Source organism: Strongylocentrotus purpuratus, unplaced genomic scaffold (genome assembly GCF_000002235.5).
Source record: "Strongylocentrotus purpuratus isolate Spur 01 unplaced genomic scaffold, Spur_5.0 spur5_scaffold_20, whole genome shotgun sequence".
In the NCBI taxonomy this organism is placed as follows: domain Eukaryota; kingdom Metazoa; phylum Echinodermata; class Echinoidea; order Camarodonta; family Strongylocentrotidae; genus Strongylocentrotus; species Strongylocentrotus purpuratus.
In genome coordinates, this window is record NW_022145606.1 from 35649154 (window position 1) to 35661455 (window position 12302).

The 12302-nt window shown below is 36.9% G+C and overlaps 1 protein-coding gene across 1 annotated transcript; it reads right to left on the minus strand.

The window, feature by feature from the left end:
• Positions 1-451: 451 nt before the first annotated feature.
• On the minus strand, positions 452-8375 carry LOC115927709 (aggrecan core protein-like). The gene is made up of 4 exons (XM_030993891.1): positions 8228-8375; positions 5675-5782; positions 3913-4197; positions 452-591 (listed from the first exon to the last, which is right to left on the minus strand). The coding sequence occupies exons 1-4, from the start codon at positions 8373-8375 to the stop codon at positions 452-454; spliced, it is 681 nt and encodes a 226-aa protein (XP_030849751.1).
• Between the last annotated feature and the right edge of the window lie 3927 nt (positions 8376-12302).

Below are 12302 nucleotides of genomic sequence, written 5' to 3' on the forward strand. Positions count from 1 at the left end.
TATAGATTATTGCAATTAACAATGAGTTGATTTTGTCGAGGCCCTTTTCCAAGATTTTTTTAATCAATAACATATTACAATGACTGTTACAAGTTTGATTGGTTGAGAGCAAATTAAGCAATTTAGCTTGACGACGGCACAGCTAGATTGTTTGACATTTACATTAGCAGAAACGGGTTAGTAGAGAACGAGGAGGCACAGGGAACCTATAAGGGGGTGAGGGAGGGGGGTGGTGTCATTCTGTGAATAGAATGCGAACAAACAAGACCATCAATAAATGGGAGGGTCTATAAAGGGGTAGAGTCATCATATTTTACTTTCTTCCCTTCTTTCTATTTATGTTCAGTTTCCTTTCCTCTGTAGCAAATAGATGGAGGGGGTTGAAGATTTACAGAAAAGCTTTTATTGTAGAATTCTGATTTCTACGAATGTCGGTGTACCGGTACTTCCCTTATAGGTTGACCTGACAAACAGTGCTAGGTTGATACGCATCCTGATGCGTACAAACGCGGTTGTGCATTGAACCGTTGTCCGTCCACAGCATCGCACACTTATATTTATTACTGGTCCTTGGTAGATTTGGTGCCCAATCTATAAGAAAGCATACAATAAGGTGTTGCTACCCAGTAGGATACAGTTAGTCATTCTATATGCTTAGCATTGTAATCGTATGTAAAATGGCACCTCCGTGAAATGTTCCCCGGGGAGTGGGAATGTTTGTGAGCAATCCTGAATCTATTGACCGAGTGACAATATTTATTCTGTAAACAGAGATCATCATAATTGTTATCATCTTCCACATCATCAATTTCATCATAATCATTCATCATCGTCTTCAATATTATTATTATCATTGTTATCATGTTTATTATTATTATCGTCATTATCATTATTACTATTTGTATCATTGTTAGCATTATTCATGTTATTACTATCATTAATACTATTATTATTATTATTATTATTATTATTATTATTATTATTAGGTGGTCTGTCGATGACAGATCACCTATTGATTTCGTTAGAATTTTCTTTCTTTATTTATTTATTTATTCTTTATTTATTTTTATTTCTTCCGTACACTTTTTTGTACACACGTTCACTCGAAATCGACATGGTCAATTTCCTTCAAATTTCTGTCAATTATCAAGCCCTATGATTTCAAGTCAAATCAACTTTTTCAAGGTCATTAGGTCATCGTGACGTCATCCATTTTGTAAAAATCAGGTCATTATCATATCTCGATAACGAGTCATCAAAAATCAACCATATTTATTATACATCAACTTCAGGTCAAAGGTCAACTAAAAATTTCAACAAATTCCGCGCGCGCACCTCGACGCGCACGTACGCGCGCATTAAAATTTTAAAATGCTCAAATTCGTTCCAAATTAATTTTGCATACGTTTCAGGCCATTTTAAGCGTTTTGCAAAAAAAACGCGCGCACGGACATGCGCGCGCGTTTTCGCGCGTAATTGCATCTTCCAACATAGAATCGCCAAATTTTTTCTGTCATCATATTTGGCACATTTTTTCAAGCATTTTGATACCTTGTTCAATTTTTCTGCCCATTAATAACGGAATGAGCGTCCGTTTAAGATAATTACCGTGCGCGCGAGCTTTTGTAATACATAGCATACATGGGCAAAAACATGCCTATACAAAATACATTGTAGCGCTTTAGGATGCAAGGTGACCCCAAGTTTTTTTCCATATTTTGATAGAGTATGAATCGGAGATATGATTTCATGTTTCATTTGACCCTCAATTAAGTCATGACGTCATCATAATGGCCTCCGAACTCAAAATTTCAATTTTCATATTATGACGTCAGCAGATTTTTGGAAAATTGATTGTATCTCTGCAAATGTTAATCAATTTTCTTTCAAATTTTGATATGTTCTACCTTAGAATATTCTCTACAAATGCAGTCAACACGATATTTCATTTTGACAAAGGCATCATGGCGTATTTTTGCGATTAAAGGAGGCATGTCATTTTTTCACATTTTGCGTGTATTCTCTATGGGACATGACTTTTTCTCAAAACTGGATTCTACATTTTCGTCTTTCGCGAGCAATATCTCCGTCGTTTTATCTTTGTTTACGCTGAGCTTTGAGTATGTTGTAGCTGAGACAATAAGCTATCACAAGTGTGCCCTTTATTTTTCGATCAGATGCCGAGATCATGCTCATATTTCACTTGCAACGTGGGATTTGAGAATTCCATTTCTCGTTTACGTTTAATCGCTATGGGAAATGTTTTGGTATATCGGTAACGCACTTTACTTCGAACCTCGAGATCCCTGGTTCGAGTCCGGGAGTCTCCAACAATTTTTTTTCTTCATTTTTTTTTCTTTTTTGACTTTTCAATGATCATAAAATTGAAAACAGACCACCTAATTCGTCCCCATGACGAATTAAATTTCTAGTTATTATTATTATTATTATTATTCTATCATCATTAGCCATTCGTGGTAATCACATCGATATCATCCCACATTGAGCTGACATCAGCTTATTTATTATCAGAATATGTCCCTTGCACATAATTGGCAATATGATTGTGTTTTCTATTCGTTTTAAATATCGAAAACTATATATATAGCTGACAATCTAATAAAGTGTAATTTAACTAGACAAAGAAAATAAATGTATCGAACTACATACACATTTTGGTCCAAATCTTTTATGCTATCTCTATTTTTTATATGAGAGCTTCAAGATGGCAATCCTTTTCATTGGACACTCCTATAATTACCTCCAAAAAAGTCATTTAAAAGAAAACAAATGTGAAGAAAAATATTCTTCATCTTTACCAGAACTCAACGTGCTCTTTCTGCATAGCCCAGTGGTATAAGCAGTGGTCTCGTAACCCGGAAATCATAGGTTCAAAACCAAGTCAATGTTGTTGTTTGCTGTTGTTGTCCTGTGGTAAGGCATTTATCCTTATTACAAAATCCTTTAGTGGGAACTTGAAATCGCCAGTTCACTGGCTGCTTATTTAAGTGATGTTTTAACCAGTCTTTACTTCAGAAAGGGATATTAAAGGTAAAAATTCTTTGTAGATTTTTGTGAATTCGGTATATAAACAATGTTTTAAGATTCGAGGCATATTTGTTTGTATAGGCTCTCGGGGTGATAGTATACAAATATTGACTGCTCATGAGGATGATGGTGGGAATTATCACTCCCAAGGTGCTGCCCTTCTATCACCCCCGAGGCGAAGCCGAGGGGGTGATAGAGTGGCCGGTATGAACACCACCGAGGAAGTGATAATTTCCTCCACCATTCGATTACAGAGCAGTCCATATTTGTTGTATATACCTCATCCGTTCGAAAATAGACGTATTCATCAATAACTTCAAGTTCTACAATATCATCATCTAGGTCTATGTGAATTTTTCGAACTTTACCACGAGAAAATACAACAACTTTGGTTTTAGCTGCGTTGACATGAAGAAACCATTTTGAGCTAGAGCGCCCTAACAACGCGTGATTTGCGCGCTGGGGGGAATCTTGTACGCTGTGTGTGTGTGAAAAAGTTGCGCATGGGTTAGCAGTTCTATTAGGGTTTGATAGAACGACGCAATGATAGATCGAAATGCTCCTTGTCATGTAATATAGTCTTGACCAATCAGTGAATGACAATCTTTGTATCAGGTATATAATAGGATGAAACGTCCCCTTGAGCTTTTAAAAACAACTATCCCTCTCATAGCAGTCATTGTATCTATATTATTGCCTTCACATATGGGGCACTATTGCTTCAACTTGGTTCTAAACCGGCACCTCTCGGTTACGAGACCACTGCTGTAATATTGAACCATCGCGCCTCCTCGTTTACATATACATATCAATTATTTCTTAGCAGTCAGGTAAAAACGAGCCATCAAAAAAGCAACAACTTACTTCGGTAGTCACTTTTGGTCCCTGCTCTGTCTGTGTAACACTTCCATGTATTGACATACTTGCAGTTTATCCAGCTCCTGAGTTCATTCAGGTGAGGCTTCAGCAAATCGTATTCTTCCACATTCTCTATGAAGAGCAGAGAAGGCTCAACCATTTCCCCGTTGCCCATGGTAACTGCATCCAGACCATTACAGTAGTCACGAGCAGTCGTCCAAGCAGCGTCCGGGAGTGAGTTCACGATCAGGAAACACTTTGTGTGCCCATACACCCAACCGACTGGGCAGACTGTGATCGTAAAGTAGAAAAGCACGACAACAGTTAAACTCCCCATAGTCGGTTCAAAAACGCTGTTTTTTTCTTCGTGCATTTTTGTCTATTTTATGCATTCTAGATGTCCCCAAAATATTGCCTTATTACACACATTGGTAACAATGAAATGATTGTATAAGTTTCATATAAAGAAAGCATTTCTTTTGCTGTTTATCTCTTGTTTCGTATTGTCTTTTCCTGTTTTTAAGCAGTATGTATTTATTTGCTGTAACGTGATTTAAAACGTATTTTCAATCACTAACCTGTATAATCATTTTTTTTTCTCGACCAACCGAACATTAGAAACTTTTTCCTTTTATTTTGGCTGCTGAATTCTTCAGCATAATTTATTTATCTATAGCTACTGCTAGCTTGCTAGGTGGCTTGTCAGTTCCAAAGCAACAAAAAATGGCGATCAAGGCATTTTCTCCACTTCTGTCTCCGGTTCTTCGAAATGTGACGTTACCTCTGTTACTAGTCAGCCGATTGAATGTATCCATGTATTTGATGTGCTTTCTCCCTCCGTCACTTTCCCTCAATTAGTCAGGCTCCTATCCTGTTTGCTGTGCATTCTCATCTCATAATATGCCCCAAAAAATTAAGTTGTCTTTTTCGAATGAGGTTAAGAAGGGATCTATAGCACATGCCTTATTGAGGACTTCATCGTTTGATTTTCCTTGGAGTTGTTTCATTTCCCAAACCATGACAGGAAAATCTGTAATGTTGGACGACACTTTCATGACATATGCTTTTGAGTCCCATGCACACGTTTCTGTATCAAAGGTATGAGTACAGTACATGTGATTTTTGAGCAAGACCATGCCAACTCTTGTAATCTTTTAACACTATAAATACTCACAGTATACAACATTATTGTTATGCGAATCAACTCTTCCAGGTACATTCAGAGGATGTCAAAGTTAAATTAGCATGCAATGTCAAAGGTCTACGTAAAAATGATCACACATACTTTCGAACACGACATTTCAATGGTCCTTTCCATCGGCTATTAAAATGTCCGAATTAAATTACGATCACGTCTTTTTTAATCCGAATATGACGTCCATGTGGCATGTAATGAAGGCATTTAAATTACCCTTGAGCAGATTTCTCGAAAGTGTTTGCAAACTAGTTCACGGTAATAACATTTTCAAAATGAAAGGGACTACACCAAGGGGACCATAAGTGAGAGAGACCGAAATATTGTGTGAATCCTTTTAATAAATCTTCCAGAAAAACGTCCACAAAGCCGAAACACAGTAATAAAAAAAATAACAAAATAACAAAAAAGAAATAACAAAACCAATTCAAATCCACACACTCATACACACACATGCTCGCACACACACACCCACATACACTGAAACTGCTATCGCAATATTTACATGTTGGGAGATTATTCGACAGTTAGAGTCGAGTCCACGCAAAACAGAGAGCTTCCTAAATAACTTACCAAGCTGCTCGCAATGTATTCCGATGTATCCTCCGAGGCAGGAGCAGCTATACCCATCAAGCTCTTCAACGCAAGTCGCTCCGTTAAGACAAGGATGGGAGTAACATGCTTTAAGAAACAGAAATCATGTGTTCAGGGTCAAACAGCACAATACACACTGTTGGTTATAAAGTTGGAATACCTTGCTCTTTTGGTGAAGTGCCTGTGATAATAGGGTTTATTCTGGATAGTAAGCAAATAACTACCGTTGGTGAAGGTGATGGGACAAACTTTCACTTCCGAGGCGATCTGGATGTAGCTATCTTTCCGAAGCGAAGCTGAGGAAAGATAGCGTATACATTCTGATCGACGAGGAAGTGATAGTTTGCCATTGCCTGAAACCAAAAGGTGATTATTTGCTTTATATTCCACATCCAAAACAATTTAACTACAAAAAGAAAAGACACCAGGCCCAAATTCACACCAAAAAAGGTTAACCCAACCCCTTGAGGGTACAGTGCGCGTATGTGTTTGCTTTTAATAATTATTGCGCTCATTGGTAATGCTCGCTTAATTACGCCTGTTTAAGTGCGCTTTTGGATAATCTTCAGTGAAAGTGCGTTGCCCTGTGTAGATAGTAGTACTATCTACATAGTGACAAGAACTGTTTGCTTCTCCCATCAATAATGGGCGAACTATCTTTCATCACGTGATTTACTTTTGACAAATCGTAGAGCAAGATTCTTAATATGTGGAATATAAATAAGTTTATATAATTTCAGTACTTTAATTAACTAATTACTATGAACTTTTGTATTGATCGATGAAGTACTGAAAATGTATTAACTTTTGTTGATAAAGAATAAACCACATTCAAACAATTCTTTAAATAAAAGAGGTAAAATAACAAAAAGTATTCCTACCTAATGGGCAACAAACAATATTACACTTGCTCGTAAATCTAAACTGTACAACCATCGGCGTAGATACGGAGGGGGCACTTGCCGCCCCCAACAAATGGCCACAAATAGAGGTGAGAGCGAGGGGAGAGATGAGATAATATAGAAACAAAGATTGTTCGAAACTCTTTTTAAAAGTTGTAATATTATATAAATTAGTAATTTGTGGAAATATTCTGCCCGAATACAGGCATGATTCGGTCAACATGGCGCCAAAATATCACTTATTAAATATTCTATTTGTATATCTAAATGAAATTTGTAGCACAAAAAAGGGCTTTTACTAAACACGGCGCGCTGGAAAACACTCGGGTCGCGGCTCGCTGGGCCAATTTTGTTGTAATGGTGTCTTCAAACCGGCTTTATAAGGGAGAACATTTTTGAAAGAATAGATTTGAGATTATCGACACTATTTTTTCCACTCTTTTCTTTTTCTCTTTATCACTGTTAAATCTGGCCAAGGAATCATTTCAATTCCTTTCTATTAATACATTTTCCTTTGTATTCCTTTCTTGGTAGTTCTTAATTTCCCACAATTCATCTTCTCACTCTTTCCTTTCTTCCCTTTTTCCATCCTATTACTAGGCCTATCATATTCCCTTGTAGTATCACCTAAATTTCCTAAAATCCACTGTATCCACATAGTATGTTGTCTTTCCTAATGTCAGCCTTAACTCTTGTCTTCTTATTTTTCTATTATTACAAAAACAATCGCAACTTCCAATTCCTATTTTAAATAAATTTCCCCACGCAACCCAATTGAAAAAACAGTCGCTAATTTAATATAACATTTTCCCACCGTGTAGGATCGATTTGAAGACACCATAAAACCAAAAAATAGCCTAGCGAGCCGTGACCCGAGTATTTAGTAAAAGCCCCAAAAGGTATCTTTTCCCCAATCGTTCGCTTCACTTCTCGCAAAATTCATGAATCAAAATGATTCTTGACAAAAAAAATATAAAATATTATTGTACATTTAATGTCGAATATAATGATGACTAAGTTACATTTTTGCAATAGTAAAAGTGCATTTTTGTTTACTCGCTCGCTTTGCTCCCTTGCATTATAGGATCCGGATAGTATTTAGGGGGGGGGGGGTAAGAGGCCTTCACACCTCTCACGTGAAAACGTGTCCATACATCCATGTGTACAAGGGATGGACAAAATTATCGTTAATGAATATGGATTGGGGTGACGAGAAGCGATTTAACTAATAAAAGGGAGCTGTGACTTAAAGATAGGGTTTGAAGAAAAATATCTGGTGTACTAATGACTGATCCCCCCCCCCTTCCCCCATGGCGGTGCCCACGCTACGCCACTGTGTACACAGATGTCATCATCAACAACAACAACATCAACAAAAATAAAAAATTGTCATATATCCAGGACCATTTTTTCACTAAGGTCTTGACGGACTTGACAGTATTTGATAACAAATTATATTTAAAAGTGAAAGAAAGAAAGTGCGGGGTGGGAGGGAGGGGTAATTGATTGAGTGATAGAGAGAGTGAGAGAGTGAGAGAGAGAGAGAGGGAGAGTGTGATAATGATGTAGGTACCAGGAGGGAGGGAGAGAAGGAGAGAAGGGAAGAGATGGAATTGTTAATGTGTCATACCTGGATGAGCGCAGTACAAGTTCATTTTGTCCCTCGCTTCTTTTGGTGTTCTGGCGTCATATTCAGGGTGATCACGTGTTAGATACTTGGGAACAAACTTGACCGATTCCCCAGTATATTCGGAGATACCATAAGGACAGATGTCCATGGGTATCTCAGGGCAAGTACCGTCACCTAAAATGCCTGTTTATTTAGCGTATGATAAAGGGTAGGAAGAAGATTGAGAAGAAAAAGGAAGAAAAATAAAGCAGGACAAAAAGAAGAAAAAATAGTAGAAGAAGAAGCAGTAGCAGAAGACTTGAAGAAGGAGAGAAAGAAGAAAGAAAAAAGAAGAAAGAGTAGAAGAACAAGATGTACAAATATATCAAAAGGAACAAATAGGAGGAGAAAATAAGGAAAAAATAGATACAAATAATCATTATACGTATTTGTTTCTGTTTACTTTTTTACATTTTGCCACTCAATACGCTTCAATGAAATATACTACTACTAATAAAACAAAAGCACTCACACAAAATAGTATAAGACATTGAATCTAAATTGCTTCCTAGTAGCGATGTGTGAAAATAAGAGAAGGAGAAGAAAAATAATAAGAAGAAGGAGAATAAAATATTGTACATGTTTGTGTAGATTATGACGTAAGGGTGACAAAATACGATGCTTTCACTTGTTCGATGAAAATCAATGAGTTTGCAATTACTTTAATGAATGTTATGAATTTATTTCAATTGGCATTGACAGGTGATGAATTAAATAAGATTTAATGAAATATGAAGAGTACAACGCGAGCAATGAGGTAAAATTTTAATAATTTTCGGTTGCAATCTCTCAAAATACAAAAGATCGCACTGATTTTAAAAAATGAATGAGCTAGCTACGTAACAGAAGCGTAGCAATCGTTTGAAGAGGGATGAAACTGTATTGAATAGTGATATAAAAACGATGGGGGAGAGAGAAAGGAAGAGATGAGGTGATCCAATTCTGTGTTCAGTGTTGTTTACTACATGCGATTTTCAGCAAGGTGTATTAGTTTGGATGATTTCAAACCCTCAAAACAAGTCCGGTTCTGGAATTTTAGTTGTTCTGTTGCTGCCTCAAAACGCACAATTTGTTGAATTCATACTCATATTTTGTTGTAATACCTATATTTATTTTGGGTGTCAATCTCCGGGGATGCTCAAGGCGCCTACAGAGTTCTATTATTACCCTGTCTCTACCACAGCTGCCCTAAGGCACTCAAGGAATTCAAGAAATCGATTCCTACCAGGTACCTGTTTACTATACACCTGGGTTGAAGAGTGCTAACTATAGATAACTGTGTTTCTAAAACACATTAGTGCAGCAGCGGGACTCGGACCGCGAACCATGTGATCCTCTAGACGATTCTAGACCACGGCACCTCTCATTACCCCTCTATTGATTCTTTCACGTCACGTGTTGAATACTGGGGAACAAACTTGATTGATTCCCCAGTATACTTAGAGGTTCCTTAATTTCAGTGCAGATATCTCGTGGTAGGCCTACTCTAGAACATGTTCCACTGCCGAAGACACCTGTTTGTTTAGCGTCAAATAAAGAAGGGGAAGAAGCATAATAGGCAGAAAAAATAGAAACAATGAGAAGGAGAATGTAGTAGTGGTAGAAGTAGTAGTAGTAGTAGAAGAAGAATAAGTAGTAGAATATTAAGAAGAAGAAGAGAAGAAAAAGGATGATGGTAACGTTTTCTATCGTTATGCGCTTAAATTCTTCAATATATGATGAAAAGAAGCGACAAAATCAACGTTTTTGTCATAAATAAGAAGTTTCTGGACAACCAATTTTGATATCAGAATCCCTTGTATATTCAGATGCATTCGTGCTCTCATTGGAATGAAACACGTTTACGGTAGTTCTTAAGCGGAAATGCGCGCCGTTGTACGCTCATTGCGCTAGATGACAAGCGCATGTAGATCAACTATCGACCTTTCAATGCGTGTCATTTTAATTGACTCAGTAGTATATGCTCTGGCACGCTCCTAACCATTATGAGCCATAGCATATAACACTGAGTTCCTATAGGAATTATATTTATTCAGATGGTCATATCTCAGCCAATACTTAAATAACATATTCAATTGGTTTTCGACGTTTGGATATTATTTTTTAATGCTCTTTTGGAAAATGAAAAACAAATAGATAGATTGTTGATGACGTCATACTTTACCACTCTATAGTGCCATTTACGGGATGTTCGGTATTAAAGATAAAGGTGAGTTCTCGTCATGCGATTGCTTTGTGAAAGACAAGATGTGGAATGGATCACAAAAAATGATCATCTAGCATATAAGTATTGGTGTGTACTGCAAGGTTCTGGAGTCATCTAACTCATAATAAATTTGACCCAGTTTTGGTAAAGTAACAAGCACTGTACACAGAAAGATGTATATATGGGACTACACAAATGGTGTCGGGGCTAGCTTACCTTAATTTCCATATCTTTCTTTGCTCAATACTCAGCCAGTATACATTTTCTTCCAATTTTTTTTGGCACAAGATATTATTTGTAATCTTGAACATTCAGTGTAAGTTTCGTTTGTTTTTGTGAGAATTAATTTCCTTTTTTTTTTTTTTTTACCAGAACTCAAGTTTATCTTTATGAGGTGTCATGTATTAGGTCAAGTGACCAATATCACACAACTAGAATACCTATGACTTTAAAAAAAAAATCTTATTAATATTACCTCCACTGAAATGGAGTTAACCATCAGCTTTGCTAAGTCATAATTTTAGGTTAAATATATTTTTTTTTCTCTCGTGTATTAGGCCTACATGATTTAATGAATGTATACTAGTAGTTGGCAAGTAAAATCTATTATAAGACGGTTTCAAAAATGTAGCCAATGGAAAATCTGTTTCCAAGTCACGTGTTTATACTTTTTTTCCTCCCATTGTACCTTGCTATAGCTACGCAAGTTTTGTGCAGCACTATGTAAGCTCCGTGCACCGCTCTTGATCCACGGATCTCGATGCATTTAAAGTTTAGACGCGATGTGATGCAAAGGTACACAAATTCATACGGCATAATGATGGATGCGTACACCGAGACGCGCATTATTGTTTTTGGCTCGGGCCACCAAAGCTCCGCCATGTTTACTTTATTTGTCCATGGTTTGGCTGTGCGCACGTGCATTGTATGATGTAATATCATCCAATAAAGCAAATGGCGGCCACTATGATTGTATGACCCTTGGCTTTTTGATTGGGTTTTTAGTCAATTTCTCGACGTATGTATACCAATATTGTAAATCTACGTGTTTTAGCTCGTGCATTGGTGATATGCACTGTACTTGGTTAGGTCACAATGAGACGGAAAATGAACTCGAAAAGTCTCGTTCATTATTCTACTGTGACTTAATCTGCGTGCAGGGCATATTCACTAATTCACTCGCAAACCTGAATAATGTTTTAATCAAACGACCAATCATTCAATCAATAACTGCAATGAATTAAATTGATATCGAGTGAATCCCAAATGTTTAAAGTCAATTACTCACCCTTAAACTGTTGGCTGAGTACGAAGAGTGACACGATTGTGAGCTTTAAATACTGTTTGAAGAGAGTGAACATTTTTAATAAATGATAGAGTATACAAAGCAGGTGTTTTTATTTCATAGACAATTATGATCTGTTTACTATATACGAGGTAGTAGAGTTTTGTAGTAGTAGTAGCATATGTAGAGGGTGTAGTAGTAGTAGTAGTAGTAATAGTAGTAGGGGAAGTATATAAGTAGTAGTATTACAGCCTTTTCACACACAGCTAAAATTCTATAAACATGATTAGTATAAACGTGTTTGAAACGTGTTTAAACTAATCACGAGCCTTTCACACACAGAAATTTCGTTGCGATCGTTAATAGTTTCGTGATTAACTACTGCTCGTAAAATGCGCAGTAGTGCCATTGCGCATTGAAGGTCATGTCATATCAATCAAAGCGCACGCTCCATCCAGTTTAAACACGTTTAAACACGAATTTCCTTTCACACACAAAATGTCAAGCTCTCTAGATACGAACTTCGTATCTGCAGCCTGCTTTTA